Source organism: Gambusia affinis, linkage group LG03 (genome assembly GCF_019740435.1).
Source record: "Gambusia affinis linkage group LG03, SWU_Gaff_1.0, whole genome shotgun sequence".
NCBI classification, from domain to species: Eukaryota; Metazoa; Chordata; class Actinopteri; order Cyprinodontiformes; family Poeciliidae; genus Gambusia; species Gambusia affinis.
In genome coordinates this window covers 15,067,268-15,090,213 of record NC_057870.1, presented here as the reverse complement: position 1 = coordinate 15,090,213, position 22,946 = coordinate 15,067,268, and the positions used below count along the sequence as shown (strand labels likewise).

The 22,946-nt window shown below is 40.4% G+C and overlaps 2 protein-coding genes across 2 annotated transcripts; both read right to left on the bottom strand.

The window, feature by feature from the left end:
* Positions 1-748: 748 nt before the first annotated feature.
* npc1l1 (NPC1-like 1) lies at positions 749-12,140 on the bottom strand. The gene is made up of 21 exons (XM_044111964.1): positions 11,957-12,140; positions 10,595-10,756; positions 9,587-10,498; positions 9,212-9,505; positions 8,901-9,124; positions 8,713-8,813; positions 8,433-8,605; positions 7,982-8,110; positions 7,208-7,390; positions 7,003-7,117; positions 6,642-6,907; positions 5,347-5,436; positions 5,061-5,251; positions 3,964-4,091; positions 3,745-3,874; positions 3,607-3,662; positions 3,341-3,491; positions 2,969-3,200; positions 2,324-2,437; positions 2,080-2,242; positions 749-1,995 (listed from the first exon to the last, which is right to left on the bottom strand). The coding sequence occupies exons 1-21, from the start codon at positions 11,996-11,998 to the stop codon at positions 1,775-1,777; spliced, it is 4,077 nt and encodes a 1,358-aa protein (XP_043967899.1). The 5' UTR covers positions 11,999-12,140; the 3' UTR covers positions 749-1,774.
* Positions 12,141-18,497: 6,357 nt separating this feature from the next.
* Positions 18,498-22,647, bottom strand: nono (non-POU domain containing, octamer-binding). Its single transcript, XM_044111963.1, has one exon. It carries the CDS (start codon positions 22,232-22,234, stop codon positions 20,915-20,917), a length of 1,320 nt encoding a protein of 439 aa, XP_043967898.1. The 5' UTR covers positions 22,235-22,647; the 3' UTR covers positions 18,498-20,914.
* Positions 22,648-22,946: the final 299 nt, after the last annotated feature.

The window sequence follows — 22,946 nt, the reverse complement described above, 5'->3', positions numbered from 1 at the left end:
TGACTGATATTATGTCATCTCATTGCCATCTTATCTTATTTTACACAATTTCTTCAGGACAGCTAACATTTCTGCAGACCACACACATGCTGGGCTCAATCTGCTTAAACGTTTACCTTCAAGTTGATGTTACAGAGTAAAGGCCAGTTGCCACAGAAACAGTTTCTTCCTCTAGGATGAACACAAACAACACCTTTTACAGCCTGAGTGAGTGATGAGTTACTCTACAGTGACAGAAAGAGAAGCATACTGCACTATTAACAACTGTTATTTTTTAAATTGTCCTTTGTGTATAAAAATGGTGTTCTATTGTTCTTTATTATTCTCCTCTAAAGCTGATCAATTTATACTTAATATATTGGTAGTTCTTGAAACCAAAGTCTTGTGTCTCGTTTGTGCATGAAATCTTGAGCAATAAGGCTGATTCTGATTCTTTGAATTTTTCCATGATGTCACACAAGCAAGCAGTGCGTTTGAGGTGTTAATTTGAAATTCATCCAGATGTGCCTCTTTTGTTACCGCAAGTGTTATGAGTTAACCTGTTGGGTGCTTATGAAGCCATGGAATCATCATCTTGCTTTGTTTAAAGATGTAATTATTATAGGAAACAGATGTTTTTTTATTTAAAGATATGAATAAAATTATGCATCTCATTATTCTAGGGTTTTGGGAATAGAAATACAGTAATCTGGCCTCAAACAGGGACATTTTTGCTGTGACAATGAGATCAAAATAATGGATATGTGTGTTTATTATACAATATATGTGAGCTGCAAGTACTGGGCTACATAAACTTATACTTACTGTTAAGCTCTTAAAACAAATCCCAAGAAGATTTTTTTTATCTCCCTAAATGTGAAGTCCTGCCAAGGCATCATGCAAAGGTCATCAAAATGTGTATTCCTGCAGGACGTCCCAGCTACTGGATCACACCGCTGGTGTTTATTAACTAAAGAATTGTTGCTCAGGGTATTTTATGAGACTGACATGCAAATAGAGCAACCTCTGTGGTTGACAAATCACTGGTAAGAATTGTTGCTCAGGGTTTTGTTAATGACCTTTAACAGAACTGCACAAAGATGATCTCTGCAAGGCCCTGGCAGAATTGTTTGCTGCTATGTTCTGAATTCAAGCGGAAATAAATTAATCTAAATTCATGTCGAGTGTAGCAGAACGTCATTCTTATAGGACCTTATTCACTTTCTTTAAAAGAAAAGAAAGGGCATTTTTCTATTTAATAAACATTTTTTTGGTGATTGCACATTTTTATGCATGATACATCATGGAGAAAAAAAAAGTACAACAAAAAGAGCTGGAGTGTGCTGTTAAAGCTATAAACAATGCAACAACCCTATTTAAATTATGTAGAAATCTGCCCTCATCCATTCATCTATCTATTTACTCATTCATCTATTTTCTGATGCTTTGAATGAAAGGCAGGCTCTCTGCAGCGCTCCACAGGAGGAAGGAATTCAACCACATTCAGTATAAAACAAACCCCAAAAAAAAAAATCTACAAAACTGTCAATTCAAGGCATCGTGTTGCAGTAGCCTGCTTTTGCATTATTTCTACAAATATTGCACAACTTTTCGTTGTTATCATCCTTCCTTCCCAGAAGTCCATTTTCCGACTGAGGTACAAAGTTGGGTTAATGATTTGCATATGAAGCTGCAGACGTGACTCCATAGGCGCTTTGTGTCCTCTGTGTCCGTCCTCGCTCCATGTCCATCACAGGAGTTTGCTTGGCGGGGAGATTGTTGCTGCGGCTGATTTTCAGACACTGTCTGTTCTCACCTCTTCCTCCTCTTTCCCCTCTGTTTGTGACGGTTCCTGGAAGACGACTGATGCTTTCCCGGCGGACGAGTCAGCCTCCCGAGTCACTTCGTCCTCCAAATAGGACATGTTCTCATACATTTCTCTCATTTTATTCTTCGTCTTCTCTTTTTTCTCCTCCTGCTGCTGCTGCAGCAGCACTGCTTTGTTTACGCCAGGACCTGAGAAACAAGGGAGGGGAAAACTTAGCTCCACTGCTGCCACCTGAAATGAGAGCGAGCCAGCGCAACGTTAAATGTTCCTACCGAAGTAGCTGAGCAGCACAGGCAGGAACACGAGTCCGTGGGCCATCCCCAGAAGAGTAATGACCAGGTTTAAGCGGAAGAAGAATATCTGGATGAGCTGCGCTTTGGCAAACGCCAAAACGAGGATGCCTGGCAAGTTTGTCATTGCAACACCGGCGAACACCTTCAGGGTAGAAAAAGAGGAATATTAAACCTCGGGCAGCATGTTACTGTGTCGTATAAAACTAATGTCTGGTTTACTTACTGCACTACCCATGGTGGCTGTAGCCTCTTTGGCTCTTTCAACGCGCGTCATCTTAGTGCTGAGCGCAAAGGATCTCGTCATGTGGGACACAAACTCCACGGAGATGCCCACGGCCTGCAAACAGCACGGATTGTAAGTTTCATGACTTAAAAACAAATTCGCTACACGGATCAAATACTTAAGTACAGAGTTCATCCAAGACTGGATATTTCATAGCGAGATGCAAATTTGCCTCTTTTTGGACAAAGTTGTCATTTTTTAGATGAATCCCAAACACATCAGCTGTAAATACGGTGCGGATAAACCCAGTTAAGATAAGCTACTGATGAAGCACATTAATGTTCACCGAAAACTGACATTAATACAATCAAATAAGGGATCGATTGTACATTTTGTAAACATTTATAAACAACTGAGATAAGGCGTAGGATTAAATAAGTGTTCACTTCTTCCTCCTCCTCCTCTTCCTACTTTTCAAGCAGAAAAGTAGAACAAATTATTTTGTCCTGGGTTATGTATGCACACACTTTCTCTGTCCTGCTAATTACTTGTTTTCAGCAGGACAGATTGCACCATTAACACATTGAGCAGCGCGTACATCCGCACGATTGGCAGCGATGAGGCCGCTAAGAGACGCTGCCCTACCGTAACCAGGTTGATCAGGGCCACTGCGTTGTAATCTATGCTCCACAACGTCATCACCCCGACGGTGTCCACGACGATCATGATGATGGTGATGAGGTTGAGGAGGCCGGAGCGCAGATCCAAACCCAGCAGCAAGCAGCACACCACGAAGGTCGGCAGCAGACAAAGAGAGATGTTGAAGAGCCCTTCCTTCACAATGGTCAGATACTGCTCATAAAACACGTAGGTTATCCTGGAGGAAGAGGAAGAACGAAAAAGAAACGGCACAAATCAGAGACAAAAGGTTCGTTTGATGAAGTTGGACATTTTTGCGGCTGTGTGGAGGCAAAAACGTGTTTGTTTGAGAAGGTAGAAGTTGATTAAAACACCCACGTGTAAGGAAATACTTCAAAGTCCGGCGAGGTGCCTGGTATTTCCCTCATGCCCTTGGTGATCTTTGTGGCCAGCTCTCTGGCTTTTATCAAAGCGGCTGTGAACTCCTGGGAGTTGGTCAGTGGAGTGTGATACGCCATGAACCGGGTGGCTGGGGGCAACAGGACAATCAGAAATGTTACTGACGTCACCCCTCACAGGTACAGGTAGGATTGAAATCTGATTTTGCTCTCAAACGTTTGCCTCAAAGTGCAAGAAAAACCCACCAATTATTTCTCCGTATTGGTCTCTCACCACTGACGTGTCATAGGCTCCTAGACCACTGTTAGGAGAGATGTGAAGGTGTGAGGCAGCTGTTTCTGAAACGTACTCAGCTTCTCTACACCTGTGGCTTCATCACCCACCCTTTGGAGCACTGCAGGTCAGGTCTGTTACCCAGAAAGTCAGGGAGGAAGCGATTGAACTCCATCATACTGGGTCTGACGACACCATCCGAAGGAATCGCCAAGCATTTCTTCAGACAGGACAGACCAGCTGTTTGGGCACAAAGGAGCCAATGTGTCATTTGCAATAAATGATGGGCTGAGAACGTGTGTCAAGTCGGTGTTTGAATGAAGCCTCACTTATGTTTGCAGGACAGAAGTTCCCAGCATTTGGACCAAAGGTGTAGAGGCGACAGCATTTGGACCCAGGGTTCAACCAGTCTATGAAGTCATCCACCCACGAGTTAGCGGGAATAGCCATGTAGGATCTGCGGTGAAAGCCATCAGTTAGTTAAACAACACAGAGGTGAAAGGTCAAACTTAAAAGCCTATATAAAACAGTTAAGTTTTGAAAAATGGCCGCGTCGCCTGATAAAGTGATCTCCACGTTGACCGGCACCCCTGGTAAAGGTAAGGCAATATCACTTCAAATTAATGACTGGATTTATTCAGTGGGTGAAATAAATAAGTAAATAATAGTAATGCTATTTTTTAACCTCTCCATATACAAGTCAAAAAATGGGAAAGAGAAGAGAACATACCATCCAAGTGTGAGTGTAATGAATGACGGAACAGGTACAAGAAATAAAGCTATTTTTAAAAGTGGCATGCCTATTATTTTTATTATTATGGGTTGTTTACTAGTGTATGCTTTAAAGGTTACATGGGGATCTTGTTTAATAACGTACTTCCCCACATTTTATGACGTATAAAAGTAAACAGTCGGGCGAAACTCAGGAAATGCAAACCATCTGATGAATTTATTGTGTCATTTGTCATTTATACCAGTGAGAGATGGTTCCAGCAACAGATTAGCGCCACACACTTAGATTTCTTCATTGGAAAACAAAAGCAAGTGATTTGATTTTATTGAACTAATACAGGTAGCTACAGTATCTGTGTTTTTTCTTCTTTAGTGCTGTACCTAAGCATCTCTTATAAAATAAAATGTTTCCTGGAATGTTTTTTCTTTTTGTTTTTTTTTTGTTTTTGTTTTCTTTTTGGGAAGAGTACAAGTTTGAGATATTTGTTGTTTCATCTTACCCAGCTGAGTTCATCATTAACTCAGTAAGTTAGAGGTCACAGGTACAAAATCAAGCCAATCAGTGACCTCCCAGGAAACGATATGATAATGCAGAAAGTCTAATTAATGCGGTCAAAACAAAATTATAGATGCAAAGGTTGACTTTATGATCTGACAGTCAGATTTGAGCAAATTAAGATTAATGCTGACTCACCGTTCGGGGTAGTCTGTGGCGTATCGGATCTTCTGAGTCATGGAGAACTGATCGCAGCCCACGCTGGAGCAGACGCCGTTCATTCCCTCAACCGTCTGGAAGTTGTATCCCCTCTTTGTTACAAAATAAACCGGCACTCCAACTTCAAAGTATTTATAGAGGTATTGGAAATAGTCCAGCATGTAGGATCCCTGCAGAAGAGCAGATTAATCCACATGAGGTCACCAGGGAAGAGGTCGGTTTTTTGTGTTTCCAGGTGGTCGTGGATGAAGCGGCTCCAACTGACCTTTGGCATCGCCAGCTCCTGATCCAGACCCACTTTCACGTTCAGCATGAGGAATATTGACGCACACAGCATGAAGATGAAAACCAGCATCTGAGGAGAAGCACACATTTGAGGGGAACAAACTTACAGTTATCCAGGTCATCACAGTGGAACAGCAAACTTTTAAGTATCAACAGGACGATGATTTGTCTGCAGTTACACCTGACTGAAGTCCTGTTCACTGTTTGCCACCAGACACATATGGCAAAAAAAAAAGATAATATGTGGAAGAATTTGCTTTGGTCTGATAAAACTCCTTTTGGACTATATACAGAATGCTTTGTAAGTGAAACATGGTGGCATCAAGGTGACGGTTCAGCTGCAGCAGGAAAGTTGGTCAAAGTTGGTGAGAACAGAGGGAGGGAAATTCAGAGCAAGTCCAGCAGGATAACAACAACATACAGCAGAACAACAACATACAGCAGGACAACAACAACATTCAGCAGGACAACAACATACAGCAGGATAACAACAACATACAGCAGGACAACAACAACATTCAGCAGGACAACAACATACAGCAGGACAACAACATACAGCAGGACAACAACATACAGCAAGATAACAACAACATACAGCAGGACGACAACATACAGCAGGTAGAGCTGTTGCCTTGCAGCAAGAAGGTCCTGGGTTTGATTCCCGGCCCGGGGTCTTTCTGCATGGAGTTTGCATGTTCTCCCTGTGCATGGTGGGTTCTCTCCGGGTTCTCTGGCTTCCTCCCACAGTCCAAAAACATGACTGTCAGGTTAACTGGTCTCTCTAAATTCTCCCTAGGTGTGAGTGTGTGTGTGAATGTTTGTGTGTCCTGTACGGGATGGATGGATGGATGGATGGATGATTCAACAGATCAGCTCTTTCAGCTGCAGATCCACACTAAATAAATGATCTAATTTATCCTGAAGCACAGTGAAGGAATGCTATTACTGCAATTTTGGCAAAACAGTGATTATTTCTTAATTTAAAATGAAATTAAGTTTTTTTTGTTTTGTTTTTTATGTATTTCTAATATTTTCTAAAATATGCTTACTTGCTTAAAAAGAAAAACCTACAGAATGTGATCATATTTTAAAAGTCCAATTAATTAGTTAATCGTCACAATAATCGATAGAATAATCAATTAATGAAATAACTGTTGGCTGCAGCCCTAGTTTGTAACTTAACAAATGCTTCTGTAAGGTTATTTATCGTCAAATATATATACACCAATGAGCAATTCAGATTGGCTTTTTTGTGAGTTGTTTCAGATGTTTTACCACTATAATCCTGGTGAAGCGGTGCAGCAGGACGGGAGCGTAGTATCTCCTCATGAAAGGCAGCAGAAAGCCCTCATTTGGTTTGTGGGGACGGCGGGTCGACACGGTCACACAGCAGAGCAGTTCACAGCGGCTGTTGTCCTGGCGCCGAGCATCCAGAGACAACAGCGCCACGAAGGCCGTCATCTGGAGGACAAAGTCCATGAGCACGGCCAGAGCAGCATACAGAGCAAAGGACTTCACCGCTGGCATGGTGGACAAGGCCCCTGGTGAGGCAAAGCACAGACATGATTACAGATAAACAAAGCTCTTCATTCGTATTTTTTTCCGTCTGGTTTCGCATAAATAAAAAAGACACTACCTAAAAAGAAGCAGACAGACTCCGAGAGACTGCACAGGAGCATGCTGGGAGCCACCTGTCCGAGCACTCGGCCTACTTGCTCCTCCCGCGTCTCTCCAAGCTTCCTTGCGTCCCTCTGCAAGCACGGAGTGGCAAAACGGATATTAAAATGTGAACATTTAAACTGCAGTTGTCAGAAATGCAACTACAGATTCCCGGCACTCGCCTGATACTCCAGAACAAAGATAAAGATGTTGTCAGCTCCAACAGCGAGCACCAGGAAGGGAACGACCTGGAGGATGACCAGGGAGGACGGGATCCCGATCCAGGAGTAGAAACCCATGGAGGCCAGAACCGAACAGCCCACCACCAGGATCCCCCCCAAACCCACCAGAAACTTGGAGTCCACCTGCAACACGAACACACCTGTCAATATCAAAAATTATTTCCTGTGTCACTGTTTCAATACTGTGACACTTCGTGATGAGTGAGCCGACAGTACGTGTTCAGATTAGCACCATGAGTCTGGTAGGAGCAGCGTGTGCTTATCGCTGTGCACGATAAATAAAATGTCAAATTTTTTATTAAATGACATATATCTTTTTTTGTTAAATGATGTATTGACCAACTGACCAATAATGTGACTTCTGTAGACCACTGGATTTAACTGAGGGGTGTCAGAGTAAAACAAACACAAGCTGCATTATTCTTAGATTTTTATCAGTCAAATATTTTGTATTGTTTTCCTCTTCACAACTATGAACTCAGCTAAGTTGCTCTGAAAGATAAACCTATAAAATATTTTCTCCTCTGTTGTAATTTGACAAAAATGAGGATCAGTAGGGACAATTATTTTTGCATGGCGTTGTCTGTGAAGTATAGTAGTTGTCGAAACATTTTCACTTGTCTAATTGATTACTATTGACATGTCTGTCTTTTAGCAGCTAAAAAAAAATTACTCCACTGTGCTGAAATGAAATATTACTCCCCGTATGCTTACCAGTAAGCGTTTGCATGAAGAGTACTCGCCCAGAGCCACAGCGATATAGACAAAGATCACAGCGTAGCTGATCATAAAAATGGGAATATCTTCTGCTGTTGTCCGATTAATTTCATCCTCCAGGGACCTCTGCAGGGGCAGAGAGAGAGAAACCAACAGGGCATGAAGAATTGACACTGGTCAGATTCTGAGAAAGAGCAGATAGACGAGAGAACCCAATGCCCTTTCAAAAGAAAGCTGCTGCAGTATTTCTTTATCAGCAAAACCCGGTGATAACAACCTCTTTTTATAAGTAGGATGTGATTATAGCCAGTAGGTAAAAGATCAGTAGCCTGTCAATGATGATACATAATCAGGGACAGCTCTGACATTATCTCTAATGCTGATTTAACAAATAGACAGTTAGGAAACATGAAAAGTAGATTGGTAGAGATCCCTTAGCTGACTCTACCTCAGCCATGTATGCAAAGGTGAAGTTGGCATTTGGGTTTCGTTGGTAGTCCTGGACAATGTTGAGAAACTCTGTCTCCCACTGCAGCGCTACATTGAACTTGGGGTTTTCGCGAAGGTAATTGTTGAGGGAGAAAGTCAAGATGAAGGCTTCAGCATTGGTGTACTCGTCATCTGGGGGGGAAAAAAAACAATACACGCAATGTTCAAAGTTAGCCGAAAGGCTTTTTCTTTTGGTGTGCTATGAAAACTTATTCTGTGCAAAGCATTAAGGCACTAACTTTTGTAGCCTCCCACTGCTAGAAATGGGAACACTGGTGCTCCATAGTCTGCCATGCAGCTCATTCCTAAATCGGTGATGTCTTTGAAGGACAGCGGAGAGCTTGAGAAGAGGCAGAAGGAGGAAAGGGTGTGACATTTGAGCTTTGTGCCAAACATTTAAGCCACTCGTCCTTACATCAATACATACTTGAGGCAGTAGATTAGATGGTCTCTCCAGTCGACCTCCTGGGTCACTCCCAGTTCAGTCATATTTACTTTAGCATTAATGTTGTCCAGGCTGTTCTGGAAGTACTGTGGCAAGCTGTTTACCGCACAGTCAGTCAGCGAGGGGTTGGATGGGTTTAGAGGCGCGTAACACACATCCTTCAGGGTTGCTGTGCGGTTCAAATCGTCTGACCAGAACTCAATATCCTACCGCAATTCAAAGGTAAGTTAAGTAACAGCTAGTAGATTTCAAACCACCTCCATCTGTCATTGCTTTTGGCCCTGACTTGTTACCTGTATTCTCCTTTGGAGATCTAGCAGCTCCAGGATGAGATTTTTGGAAATAAGCCCGCTGAAGTTCTGCTTCCCGAACAGCAGTGAGTTATAAAGGTGTCCTTTTCTTCCTGGTGCTGTCAGGATCAGCTGGTTAGTCCTAAAGAAGGGAGTGAAGTGTTTGTCATGGAAGTCCTTCTCCTGCCGGGCCCTGCTGTTGGGAGCGGACCACAGCTCGACTGGATCCGTGGTGAGCTTGATGGACTTTAGGCCGACAGAGAAAACAACCACGATGATGGCCGCCACCAAGAGAACCTTGAATGAAGATGGAAAGGTGATCACCTGGCTGATCTTTGTGTGTATTTAGGTGGTTCCAGTTGTTTTAGACCTACTTACTGTGAGGGGATAAGATGCCATCAGGGTTCCCCAACGCTGAAACTGTCGACTCAGGAAAGCTTGAGCTGCCATGCTGTTTTTATCTGCCCACGTCACGTCTGATGGGTTGATGATGGGCTGACCCACTTCATTGCTGTTCTCGTCTTTGATTTTCCCTTTTCTTCCCGTTTTATTCTGATCTTTTCCATTGGTAGATTTCACGTAGTAAGACACAACGAGGTACACCACAAAGGCACATATCAGGAGACAGAGCAAGATAATTGAAATCACAAGAAACCCATTCATTCCCAAGATTCTGAAGGCTTCAGGGGGCGGAGGTGGGGGTGTCACACGAGGGCACGAATCGAGGCAGTCCTGGCAGGAGCAGGCCAACCCGCCTGTTGTTGTGTTCTCGTTACACCCTAAAGCACGGCCATTGTACGGAACCATCCCCTCTGGTACTCCTGTCGTGTCATTCTCCTTAATCAGCCGAAAGTCGATGTCCAGAGGGGCGAGGCCGTTGCTGGTGTCCCCCTGGAAATCGTACCAACGCTGGGCTGTGCACAGTTTGGATCCATACCGGCCGCACATGGTGGCGATGGCAAAGCCTCCTGTGGCTGGAATCCTGACGTTCTTGCAAGACTGGAAGGCACCTTCAGCAAATGTGCTGCTGATGTACGCCTGGTAGGCTACCACCGCATCCCTCGGCCTACCCAGGTGCGTGACGTTCATGACCTTTGTGACATTAACCGTTAGCATCTGGTTGGGGCTGCAGGTGGTGGCACAGTGCAGGTGGGCAAAGTTATCAGCACAAGAGGGGCAGCGGATCAGCACGGCTTTGGACAAGGTCAAACTTGCTTCCAAAGATGCGAGCTGTTGTTGGGAGCAGCAGGCATATGTGTTGCTTTCTCCCTGGTCCAACATGGGGCATACCTGCAGGACGAAGGGTATTTCAATCCTTCCAATAAAAGAAATTACAAAAAAAGTACCAATGTGCCTACGCTTGCTTCACCCAGGTGGATAACCAACCTGCTTGAGCCTCCGGTAGTGCTCGCCTGTAACTTGTCGGGCTCGGCTGTAATTGAGACAAGGGACAATAGGAGGGATGAGGCTTTCTCCCACTGTTGGGTTACGACCGCATTCATCATAGAAAGCACAGTAACCCGCTCTGCGTTCGACCTCTGAGGACACCTGAGGAGAAGACAAGGACGCTTTTAGTCCATCCATCCATCCATCCATCCATCCATCCATCCATCCATCCATCCATCCATCCACGTCCCTCAATTGGGAAGGTTTTCTTGAGCTTATATGCTTCTCTTTTCCCTATAAGCAGAACTTTGGTCATATATGTAATTGGTGAAGAAAGTTATAAAAATATCTACAATTACTTCTCTCTACTTTTTCTGCTATATAGAGAACATGAATAATTTGGAACTAATATAAAAACATAGCAAGTACAATAAATACATTTTGTCATGTGAAAAGTACTTGGGTGCCTTGACAATTTATTTTTCTGTAAAGTAAAATGTATAAATAAATGTGTGTATTTTTTTATTTTTATATCCCGAACCACAAACGAAGCATAAGATTTTATTGAAACAAATAAAATAGCCAAATGTTTGTTAACAATTGATTTATAAAAACTTGTAGATTCAAAACTTAACAAGAATCTTGCTCTATTGCCTTATTATAACACAGGCCAAGAGTTTCTAATATTTTTGGGGTTTTTGTTTTCTTATTTTGACTTAAAACATTTACAAAATTAAGGTCAATGCAGAGGTCTGATTAACATTTATCTCATACCTAATAATACATTTTATTATTACTTTTAAGTTTAGGATGATTTCATTTGTCTGTAAAAAGATATATATATATATATATATATATATATATATATATATATATATATATATATATATATATATATATATATATATATATATATATATCCCTGAAGACTTAGAGTTTCTCACTTTTAATTTTATCTGTGCTGTTGAGTCCTTAAATTTTCTATTTTCAACACGTCAGTCAAACGAATACATTTTTCGACTAACAACACAAAAGTAAATATTTTCTGTCCAGATAGACACAGCAAAGATAGACAGGTATAGACACTTGATGAATATTTTGTTAGGAAAAATTAGCAGATGATTTATTGGCCATCTCAACCCAGCATGAATTAATTAACTATTTTTCAAATCTGCACTCAAAACACTAATAAATAAACTCCCATTTTAAATAAAACATTTGCGAGACCACACATTGGTTCATTACAAATACTAGTGAGATCATTTAACGGTTTCAGTTCATTTCCTACTGCATGTCAAAGTCGGGTAACAGAACACCAGGCCTCAGTTTGCCAGTGCTAAAACAAACATCCCCGTTACTCACCAGACAGGCCAGAAACGTGACGAAGGCAGCGGCTCGAAGCATTATTCCTGCAGTGTTTCAGCAACAGGTGAGTTAGAGTCCTCGCTTTCAGGAGGCAGGAGTGTTTAACAATCACCGCTGACACATCAGGCAAAGACAGAGAGCAGGGTTCAATGTCTGAGCTGTCCTTGCTCTTCTACAGTCTGTCCATCGAACTAAAGATAGTGGGTGGGAAGAAAAAAACCATCCTGACTTTTCCAGCGTCATTACTACTGTGATGTCACGGCTCTCTTATCTGGTGTGATGTTGCGGGCGACCAATCAGAGCAATGGAGGATCAATATCCCTATTAGATTATTAACATAAATTAGTTAGGACATGGTTACCTTGGTGACTCAAAGCAGGTTGGAGGAACTATTTATGTAAAACCCAAACAGCCTCACCCAGGTTTTCCATAAGCTCTGACTGTACACTGTTAGTGCCTGTCTCCGACTTATCATGACAAATTTCAGATAAATCTTTAGATAAAGAGCTTTTTCCTTTTATCGCCTCTGTATTGTCTTTACTTTCTCTTTGATGAAACTGAACATAAGCCTTTTATGGATCGCTTAGTAGTACAAAGTAGAAACAGGACATTTATATACACATACAAAACAAAATTCATGTTTTGGAGTCAGAAGGTTCTCGTGAGTTTCATGGAGTTTTCTTTGAGGATGTTTGCGAGAAGCAAACCAGTTGTAAAAGGAGGAACAAAGAATCCCCAAAACATGAATCCGCCACTCGTTCTTCGTCTATGAACTCTTGTTCATTTTGAATCGTGGAGTTCTGGTTTGTAACTCCAGCAGCCATTGGGCGAGAGGCAGGATATGCAGGATAGGGAAAAGATGCAAACTCTAAGCAGAAAGACCCCAACTCATACACTTTAACATGCATTTCTATGAAATAGTGATGAAGTAAAGGGTACATTCTCTATGAAAGTACCTCCATCCTTATTCTTTTATTTAGCAAATAGAAATAATTTTGAGCTAAAACAGAAATAGCTTAATCTGAAGTCCAATCCAGAGAAAAAAAAAACAACGTTCTGTGTGTTTTTGTACCAGGTGTATACGTAACTAGTTTGAACTGTAGGTCCAAGATGTGTATTCTTTGATCAGCACATGATCCCTTTAAAACTCATTGCCTCTTTCCAACCAAACATATTTTTATCCAGTTTGTCCAAGGTTCCAGCTCCGCCGTATCGATACTGGGTGGCCACCGTCCACACAGGCCAGAGGATCATTCATTTCCTGAATCATATCTCCTACCTAAGATCAACCTTGTGATTAATGTCATTATCACATTATGTCAAGGCCAGTGCAGTGATGATAGCAGACAGTTCCTCTGCAGTTATAATACAGGAACATTTACATGATCAGGGCGAAGGTGCTGGTAGAAATTTTGTAATAAAAGCAGATGGTGAGGAGACAAGGGGGAATCAAGGCAGATAGAGGGATGTTTTCTGCTTTATCGCTTGCTGATAAGTTGCAGAAAGAGAGAAATTTGCAATTTGTCATGCTCACGTTAAATGCGCGAGCGTGACGCATTTTGCATCCAGAGTTCAAAGCAGAGAAGGAGAAATATGGCAGGACCTTACAGGATCTGACAAAGAGTCTGAACTGCTGCTAGATGGTGATCGATGGAACGTGTTCAATTCTGGTTCAAGAGTGACTTATTCTGAATATTTTCTTTTTACAGGGAGAAAAAGATATAATGACTGATGGATTTGTTAGCTTATGTGTTTACAGTTGAGTATTCTGGGTATCATCTATCTGGAGTTGTGATTCTGATTTATGCTTTTCCTGTGTTTGATTTTTTTTTTGCGTATCAAAAAGAATCAATCAATTCAAAAATAGATAAACAGTTAAATGAATACAGTATAATGATAGAAATTAACATTATTCAAAAAAAGCACATCCGTCTATTTTCTGTTCACCCTTGTCCCTAATGGGGTCAGGAGGGTTGCTGGTTCCCATCTCCAGCTACGTTCCGGGCGAGAGGCGGGGTTCACCCTGGACAGGTCGCCAGTCTGTCGCAGGGCAACACAGAGACACACAGGACACACAACCATTCACACACACATTCACACCTAGGGAGAATTTAGAGAGACCAATTAACCTGACAGTCATGTTTTTGGACTGTGGGAGGAAACCGGAGAACCCGGAGAGAACCCACGCATGCACAGGGAGAATAGAGCCACTGTCCTGCCCCCCGCCCCCAAAAAAGCACATTTCATCCATATTTTGATTTTCTGTTGTGTCGGTGATCTAATGAAAGATCACGCATTTTAATTATGAAGGTAAAGATTATCTAAAGTGAATAGTTGAATTGGACAAATGCCATAATGTATCTGCCAACATATCACTTTTTGTGTTAAATGAGGATTTCAATCATAAGCCTTCAAACATTTACACAATATCAAAAAATAAGTATTGCCAGAAATGAGAAACTCTGGCCGTTTTTCCAAATTCTAAATAAATGTGTTTCTTCTAAAAACATAAAGACTTGCATTCAGATATGTGGTCTTACTTCAAAGCCAAAAGGGAGGATGATAAAGCTGATAAATCTGGACAATAACAGATATAACAGCAATAAACACAGAACAGACTGTCAGCATGTCCTAATTCTTCACTATCTAAGAACTTCATTTTTTGCCCATCTCTGGTCGGAAAGCCAGAATGTCAGCGCTTTTTTAACTCTTTCTCTAAGAAAGCGTTAAACTCTGAGTGTAAGATGAATTAACTGTTCATTTCACATTTAAAATAAATGCCGTTTTAGAAACCTACAGCCAAGACATAAACTAAAAATATCACACATTATGTTTTACATTTATTGTTCTCTATACACTTTGGCAACACTAGAAAAGAAAAAAAGTCGATTCAGATTTATTAAAATGATTTTTACCCCACTTTTTAATAACTACATTGTCATTATAGAAGAGTCTTTAAAAGCTTTAAGTGTCGTCACTGCATTCGGTGAGTTGCTGTAACAAACACGAAGAACATCCGTCTTATTTGAATGACGTGTTTTCTTGTCTTTCCCGTCTTCATGACTGGAGTGTTGAAGAGAAATTGGCTCTGTGTGGTGCCTCACACACAGACCCATTCAACAAAGACAACGTTATTAAGAAATTGATTTATTTCAGTAACTCGGTTCATCACCTGAAACATATTTTAGAGATAAATTGCTCTCAAACTGAAGCTCATGCGCCTTTATTTCTGTTAGCTATGATCATTTTCTGTTCACAGCTGCTGAAAACGTGACATTTAAGATTAGAATATTACCTCACACCATTTAAAATACGTAATACAGAAATGTGGGCTTAGTGAAAATGTAATGTCCTCTTAAATGTTATGTGAGCAGGTATACAATCAATCAATCACATTTATTTGCATATCACATTTCAGCAACAAGGCAGTTCAAAGGGCTTTGCATCATAGAACAAAATACAGCCACAGAAGACTTTTGTCAATTAGTAAAATAAAAATTGAGCCCATTTAATTATTGCTGTTCATCCCAGAGGGCCACAACGCAGTTTCAGTGTGAGGTTATGCTTCTGAGAGGAAATTAAATTTATCCAGGGTCTTTTTCCCCACATTTCCACCAGGAGTTTCAGCAAATCCACATTGTGCTATAAAGGCATTATGTTTTAAATCATTAATAAAAAACATGTTGCTATGTTATGAGTTAATTATGAGTACAATAAAATAGAAATAAAAAGTTCAACATTGACTTTAGCTGAATGAAAAAGTGCAATGGATCCTTCCAAAACAATATGTAAATGATTTTTAAGAAAGTCTCGCTGAGTTAAAGTCAGGACAGGACAAGTTTAGCTCATAACTGACTACATTTACGTTTTTTTGTTTTACTAAACCACCAAAAATAAATAAATAAATAAGTAAATAAATAAATAAGTAAATAAATAAATAAATCACTCCTTATGAGTAAGCTTTGTCTGTTTTGAACAAATGAATGTTTCTGGCAGGACTATTGTCGTGTTTAGTCTATTTGTGCAAAAGTTTACCAGGTACGCTTAGATTACATTGAATTTTATGAGAAATCTGTGAACGTGCATTGAGTTCAAATATTTACAGACAGAAATTCATTTATTAGTGCATCAATTTCCTTTTAAACTGTGGAAATTTCACTTTGACGATCTTCTGTGTTTTGGTAACTACAATGTGCGGCAGTAGAGATGACAGAGAAAGAGTGAGGGGGAAAACATGAGTTATTTCTGTGAGATCTATGAAAATTAATAACAAGCAGCAATCACAGAACAACATATCTATTCAACGACATATTATTTCAGCTTAAAAGTTGCAGTCTTACCAAAAACAAAGTTATTTAATATGAAATAGATAGAATAAACAATATGAATTGCATACTGTTTTGAATATTTTTCATGAGAAATGCCACAGAGGATGTGCGTGTTGTTTTGCACTTGAAAAGCAGCAACAGCTCATTCCGTTTCCTCCTGTAACACAATAAAAAAATACATTATGTAAATATGTAACATACCACATATTAGATGAATATAAATAAAACACATTGTGGCATTTAAACACGATCTATTTTCATAGTTCTCAGCAGCGATTTAGTCCGCAGGTGTTTGAAAGCGTGACAGCGGAAGAGAGGAATCACGGATCTGGTCCGTCAGGGTTCAGAGTGTCAAAGAAATGCTCCTCTGAATTGTTTTTGAACTCACAGATCGACGCTCAGATAACACTTTCCCCTCTTTACTGTCACACTCTTATCGGTTTTCATTGCTCTGGCTGCATCACGAGCCAAGGTGACTTCTTGGACTCAGATAACAGGTTGATAGCGCCATCTTCACTACCAGATGTATATATTTTAAAAAAAAAAACATCAGAAACGATATATAAAACTATTTTAAAACTATTTTATGACCGTAATAATTGTACGCTACAATTATCTCTTACTGTAATTAGATCCATTTTATAGCGCTCAGGGAAAACAATCAATTTGCCACTAAAGGAGATTGCTGTTCGATTTTTTATTTTATTAAAAAAACAAAATGTCTTTAAGTTATTGTTTGTCAATCAAGTGTGGCTTATTCGAAAGTGTCTCAGTTAAGCACAACAGTTTTACTCCATCAAAGTGCTTTGACACAGACCTTATTTATTTCATTTCTAATGAGGTTTGTAACATTTAAAACATATTTGCAGTGTTTTATTATCTCGTTGTTTCATCTATAAAGCTTCACTTAGATCTTTGCTTTGGGAAACATCTCTGGCCCTGCAGTAAAATCCTTGGAAACATAAAAAAAAAAAAACTCAAAAAGTTACTGATGTTAAAAAAAAAATCCACCGTAAAATGGATTACGGTGGATCCATAATCCACCTTAATCCAAGCAAACAAGGAAAATATAAAATGATGACGAAAGAATTGTTTATGCAAATGAGAATACTTTGTAAAGCCAGTTATATAAAAATAATACGCAAAGAAAATAAATTTTTATACTTAAAAGTTCAAGCATAACAAAGTCAACATGTATATTTCAACTATGAATGGGAATACGGTTTAAAAAAAGATTGTGGTGCACTGAAGAAAAATCTAAATTTGACTCCATCAGTGAAAGGCTTATATTGATAACTGACTTTCTCTTGTCAGAAATGTTTATTGGGAACTTTTGAGGTGTTTATTTATAATTCTAAGTTTAACAGAAGTATCTAAAAAAAAAAAAACAAAAAAAAACGAGATGAGAAAATATCTGTTTTTCATTTGTTGGGTATAACTGTGCACTATATCAGTTTCCCAATTATTGTGTACATAGAAATATTCTCCTATAAAAAGCCAAAACCTCATGTTGTATTCTTAAATATTTATGTTTGACGTTTATTAACATTTTATGCTACAGAGCACTGTCTTTGTAAATAATATAAATAATCCCTAAAAATAAGACTTGCCTAATAATTATACCAATGGTGAATTATAAGCCTTTTTTTTTTTCTTGCGCCTGTGATTATTATGGTTAGAATCATCAGCAGCTCATCCACTTAATGCATATAACATGAAAACTTCTGTCCTTTAACCCCTAAGTGACATAAAAAATGAATTGTTTACACCGAACTCATATTTATTGTTGAATGTTAAACTTTCTGAGCTGTCGCATCACGCCTGCCGAACTCCTCCAGCACTTTCTCTGGTGTCTTATTACAAAGTATAAAATGTTACCTATCATTGTTGTTTCCTTAGTCATTAATGCATGAACCTGTCTTATTTCAATAACTTCTTTTTGCTTGTACTCATTTCCAGTTTTAGGACAAATTTGTCAGTGACAACTCAGGTGTAGCCTTCTCTTGATTACTCTAAATATTAACCTATTTTTACATAAATAAATTTCATTTTGCATTCACAAAGACTGAAAACCTTAAGACAATAAACTGATTTCAAAAACACCAGGAGTCATTTCCTTCCTTTAGTTTTATTACCTGTCTATACTGTACATTTCCATTAAACTTTTGTATTTTGCACACACACAAAAAAAAGCCTCAAAAAGAACTGAATAGAAAATAGAAATATCCTTTATTGCGGGAAACTCAGGCGCACTAGCAGCAAAGGTTGGAACAGGTTTTTCTTGAGAATGAAAATTTATTTGCTTAATGAGATTTAAACAATATAAAAGTGACAGACAAAAATGAGTCATGCAAACGCACACAGGTTAAAACACGAAAACAAAAAATAAGAACAAGAGTCTGTAATGAAAACCTGCGTAAGAATGCGATGTTAGAAAAACCTGAACATATGATGTCAGTGTTGGATATTGTGACGACGGTGCGAACTGTGAAGAAGCTACATTTCCCTTCACTCACTTGTCTTCATCATCTTGATCATTAAATGCCAGGAGTGAGCATCCAGAGAGGGAATCCAGCTGACTGCTCAACAAGTGAAGCATGACCGTACTCTGATGTTTATTACACTTTATATCAAACGGAGAACAGAAAAGATCCTCCAAAATGTTGCTTCCAAGCTGTCCTTTAGATTTACGCAAACAGTGATTTGCTATATTGTTTAGCTCCAATTAAAACCACACTGTATGTACATAGTTTCTGCTTATCTTTTTTACATGAGACGTTTTGGGCTTTTATTTCTGCCAACAACTTGAACTTGCGCTGTAACTCGTGACGACCTAGAGTGACATTAGGCATGGGCCCGCTAACAGTGTCAGGGTAAGCTAAGGTTTTAAAAAGTTATGCTTCAAAAGAGCAAGAGCATTTTTTTTTATTATGTGATTCTTTCATTTTAAGGCAAATAATAATGTATCCCAGTCCCTTCCCCTTCTTTTCTGTTCATCAGCTGGCTGAAAGAAGCCTCCAATACTTTCATAGGAAACTTACAGGTACAATCTTCAAAGCATACGATTCTGTCCAATGAGCTTTTTTTTTTTTTTTTTTTACCTTAAATTTGCTGCTAAAATTAGTTATTTTATCCACATTTTGTCTTACGTTTATGTATCAAAATTGACATATAAGACTGACATGACATCTGTCATAAACATAAAGGAGTCTTTATGAATGTCTATGACTGTTGTAATGAAGTGTCATTCAGTAAATAATGACACTTTTAATGCAAAGTTGGATTAAAAGGCCATTGAAAGTGCCAACTTTGCATTGTTTTGTAAATAATTGCACTTTAGTAAAACAATGCAAAGTTGGCACTTCAATGGCCTTTTAATGCAACTTGGCATTAAAAGTGTCATTATTTACCGAATGACACTTCATTACAACAGTCATAGACATTCATAAAGACTCCTTCATGTTTATGACAGATGTTATGTCAGTCTTATACACACCCCGTCAAATAACGTGTCATCCATAAGTGTAAACATCAAGAAAAATATTTTAACAGCGTTTTGGACAATTGTTGCTTTTCTGGTAAACTAGAAGAAATTGGACAATTTTTTCAAATTAGTTTTTGCAACATTGTCATTAAACCCAGGGCACCATTAAATTTCACTACAAGAGTCTCTTACTGACAGCCAACTTTTACTTCATGGGCAGGTCAAAAATGTACAAAATCTATTTTCTTTCCCCTGTTGATTAGTTGCATCCAGTAATCTTAACAGCTTTTGTGAATAAACTCATCAGCCAAACAGCTTTTGTGCACATTCCTGCATTTAATAACAAATCAGATAAACTGCAAGGACATTCTTCTTTAATGCATAAATGTGGATGATCAGTTTATTCAAATTAAAATTTCCCTTTGATTCAAAACTATGTGGCATAATATAATTAGCAGTATTTTTTTCTTTTTTCTCGTGTGTGACATCTGCGATTTTGACAATCTCCAGTCAAGAATCAGCAGCATCTCTAAGTTTTTGTGCCCTTTTTACAAAATAGAAATAGGAAAAGAAGCCGTCTGCTTTTGATGTTTTGTAGTGTCCAATACGCTGATTCACATGGGGACATTTTGACTAACAATTTTAAAGTATTAGCTGCAACTGTAAGAAAACCTGTTTAAGAGCTGGTGTCTGTTTGAGGACCAGCCAGTCAGACCACAGAAATGATTGTAAATCTGTAGCAGACAGGAGGATCCTAACAAGTGTAGTCATTAAAAGTGAGGTTGTTGGTGTGTGCAGAAAAATATCAGCCACCATTGTGCTGTGAAGCTTTTCTATCCTGAATGAAACACTTTCTTTTTCTTTTTAAGGAATTGTGAATTTATTACAGAAAATGTAACATATTCAGGACCAAAAACATTATCTACCCTACAAAAGAAAAAAAATCAGAAATAAAATAAAATGCATGGCTCATTTGGACAAAACGCATTAGTACTGAAACGACTCAAAAAACACCAGAAAAAGTACAAAAAAAATGTTGTTTTTTTTTTAAAAAAGTTCAAGGGTAACATCCACTACCTTAAACTTTAACATACAGTGAGCTGAAAAATGAGGAGAGGTGGAGAAAAATTACAGACATGTGATTCAAAATCTGCGCTGCTTGCTATAGTCTCCGGGGCCGGGGAGCCCTCTGGGGAAGCCGCCCTGGCCCCCTCCGGGCAGATTGCCGCTACCTGAGCCCGCCATCAAAGGAGCGCTCTCGGCGGCCATGCCAGCAGCGCCGGCGGCACCTGAGTTCCCACCCAGGGAATTTCTGTTCATGGCCATGCCGTGGCCCCCCATGTGCATCCTCATCTCCTGCTCTCTGTTCTCGGGGAAGCCGCCCCTGAAGCCCTCCTGCTGCCTCTTCATCATCTCCTCGTTGCGCAGCCTCAACTCCTCTTCTCTCCTCCGGCGCTCCTCCTCCTGCCTCAGCTCGGCCTGCTTCCTCTTCTGCACCTCCTGGTTGTGGAGTTCCTCCATCCTCCGCAGCTCCTCCTGTCTCCTCAGCAGGTCCTGCCTCATCAGCATCACCTGGTGCTCGTGTCTGGCCGCCTCCATCTCGGCCTCCAGCTTCTCCTGCGCCTCCTTCATGTTGCGGTCGACCATGTCGTACTGCTGCTTCTCCATCTCCATCAGGGCCTTCCAGCGCATGGCGTACTCGTACTCGAACGAGCCGGGCTGGGCGAACCGCGGGGGCTGTTCGCGCTCCTTGTGGTACTGCTGGTTCCTGTTGATCAGCTTCTCCGGCAGACCCTCGTCCTCGTCGAACTGCTCCATGGGCTCCACGGTGACGGGCCGGGGGAATGCTGTGAGGAGGTAGGCGCTGTCGTTGCACTTATCTAGAGCTTTCCTAGCGGCTGGCTTCGCGGTGAACTCCACGATGCCTTTCCCCGTGGGCCTGCCCCGGTCATCCACGATCACCAGAGCCCTCTCTATCTGGCCGAAGACGGAGAAGGCCTCCTCCAGGAGCTCGTTGGACACAAACTCCGGCAGGTTTTTCACGGACAGAGCGGCGCCGTGTGTGGCGAACCTCACCCGGATGGGTCTACCTTTGAACACGAAATCATCCAACTCCGCTCTGGCGATCTCCGCGATGATCCTGGTCTCCAGGCGGATGAACCCGAAACCCCTGTCCTTGTTGACGAAGATCTCGCTGGCGTTCCCGTACTTCGCGAACAGTTTCACTAGCTCCTCCTCGGTGACTCCGGTGGGCAGGTTCCCCACGAACAGCCTGCTCCGCTGGGTGAAGGTTTTCTCTCCGGGCTTCCTGAAGCTCTGCGGGTCCAGCGTCAAGCCCGCGTTGGGGCTGGTCTGCTCGCTAGGCTCCGGCTGCTGTCCGTTGCTGTTGGGCCCGTCGCCTTTGAGGTGGTTCCCCGGACGGTTGGGGCCGTGGTTCTGTTGGGGGCCTCTGTAGCCTTGCATGTTTTGTCAACAAATGTGAATTAAAAAGTCGACGAAAACCGTGCTAAAAGCAAGAGAGACTTAGCAGACCGAGGCGCACAAAGAGCAGCGAAAATGGCGACGCTATTGTGACCTCAATAATGTACGACAGAAAGAGTTCGTGTCGTGACGTCATCTATGAGCGACATTATTTTATCTTTTTAATTTTTGTCATACATTTTTTAACAGTATGAAAATTAGTTGTGGTAAGAAAACAGTGAAATAAGCAGAAAAAAGCTATCATAGATCACAAAGTCAAGCGGAAGCAAGGCAGCAAAAAAATTTTTTGTGAAGAATAGCAGTTTTTCGGACTTTGGAATATTCTGCTGTGTGAATGATTGCGGGAAATTTACTGTGCAATGTAAGTAATGCACGACACATTCTCATTTACGTCTTAAATAAATAGGGGTGAAAAATAATTTTGAGAATGGTTGAACATTTTATCTGTAAATTTTTTTACGATTTAGTGTTAGTTTCTATTCATTTTATAATACACCATGCTGTCATGCTATAGTCATTGCTGCTTACATTGTATTAAACAAAATCTACCACTTCGTATAAAAAAGAGCGTCACAGCATTAGGTTAATCGGACATTGCAATTTCACTGTTAAATATTGAGTTCCTTCTCTTTTTACTGTCACTATTTTTTAAACATAAATACCAGCAACTGAAAGGACATCAAAGAATATATAA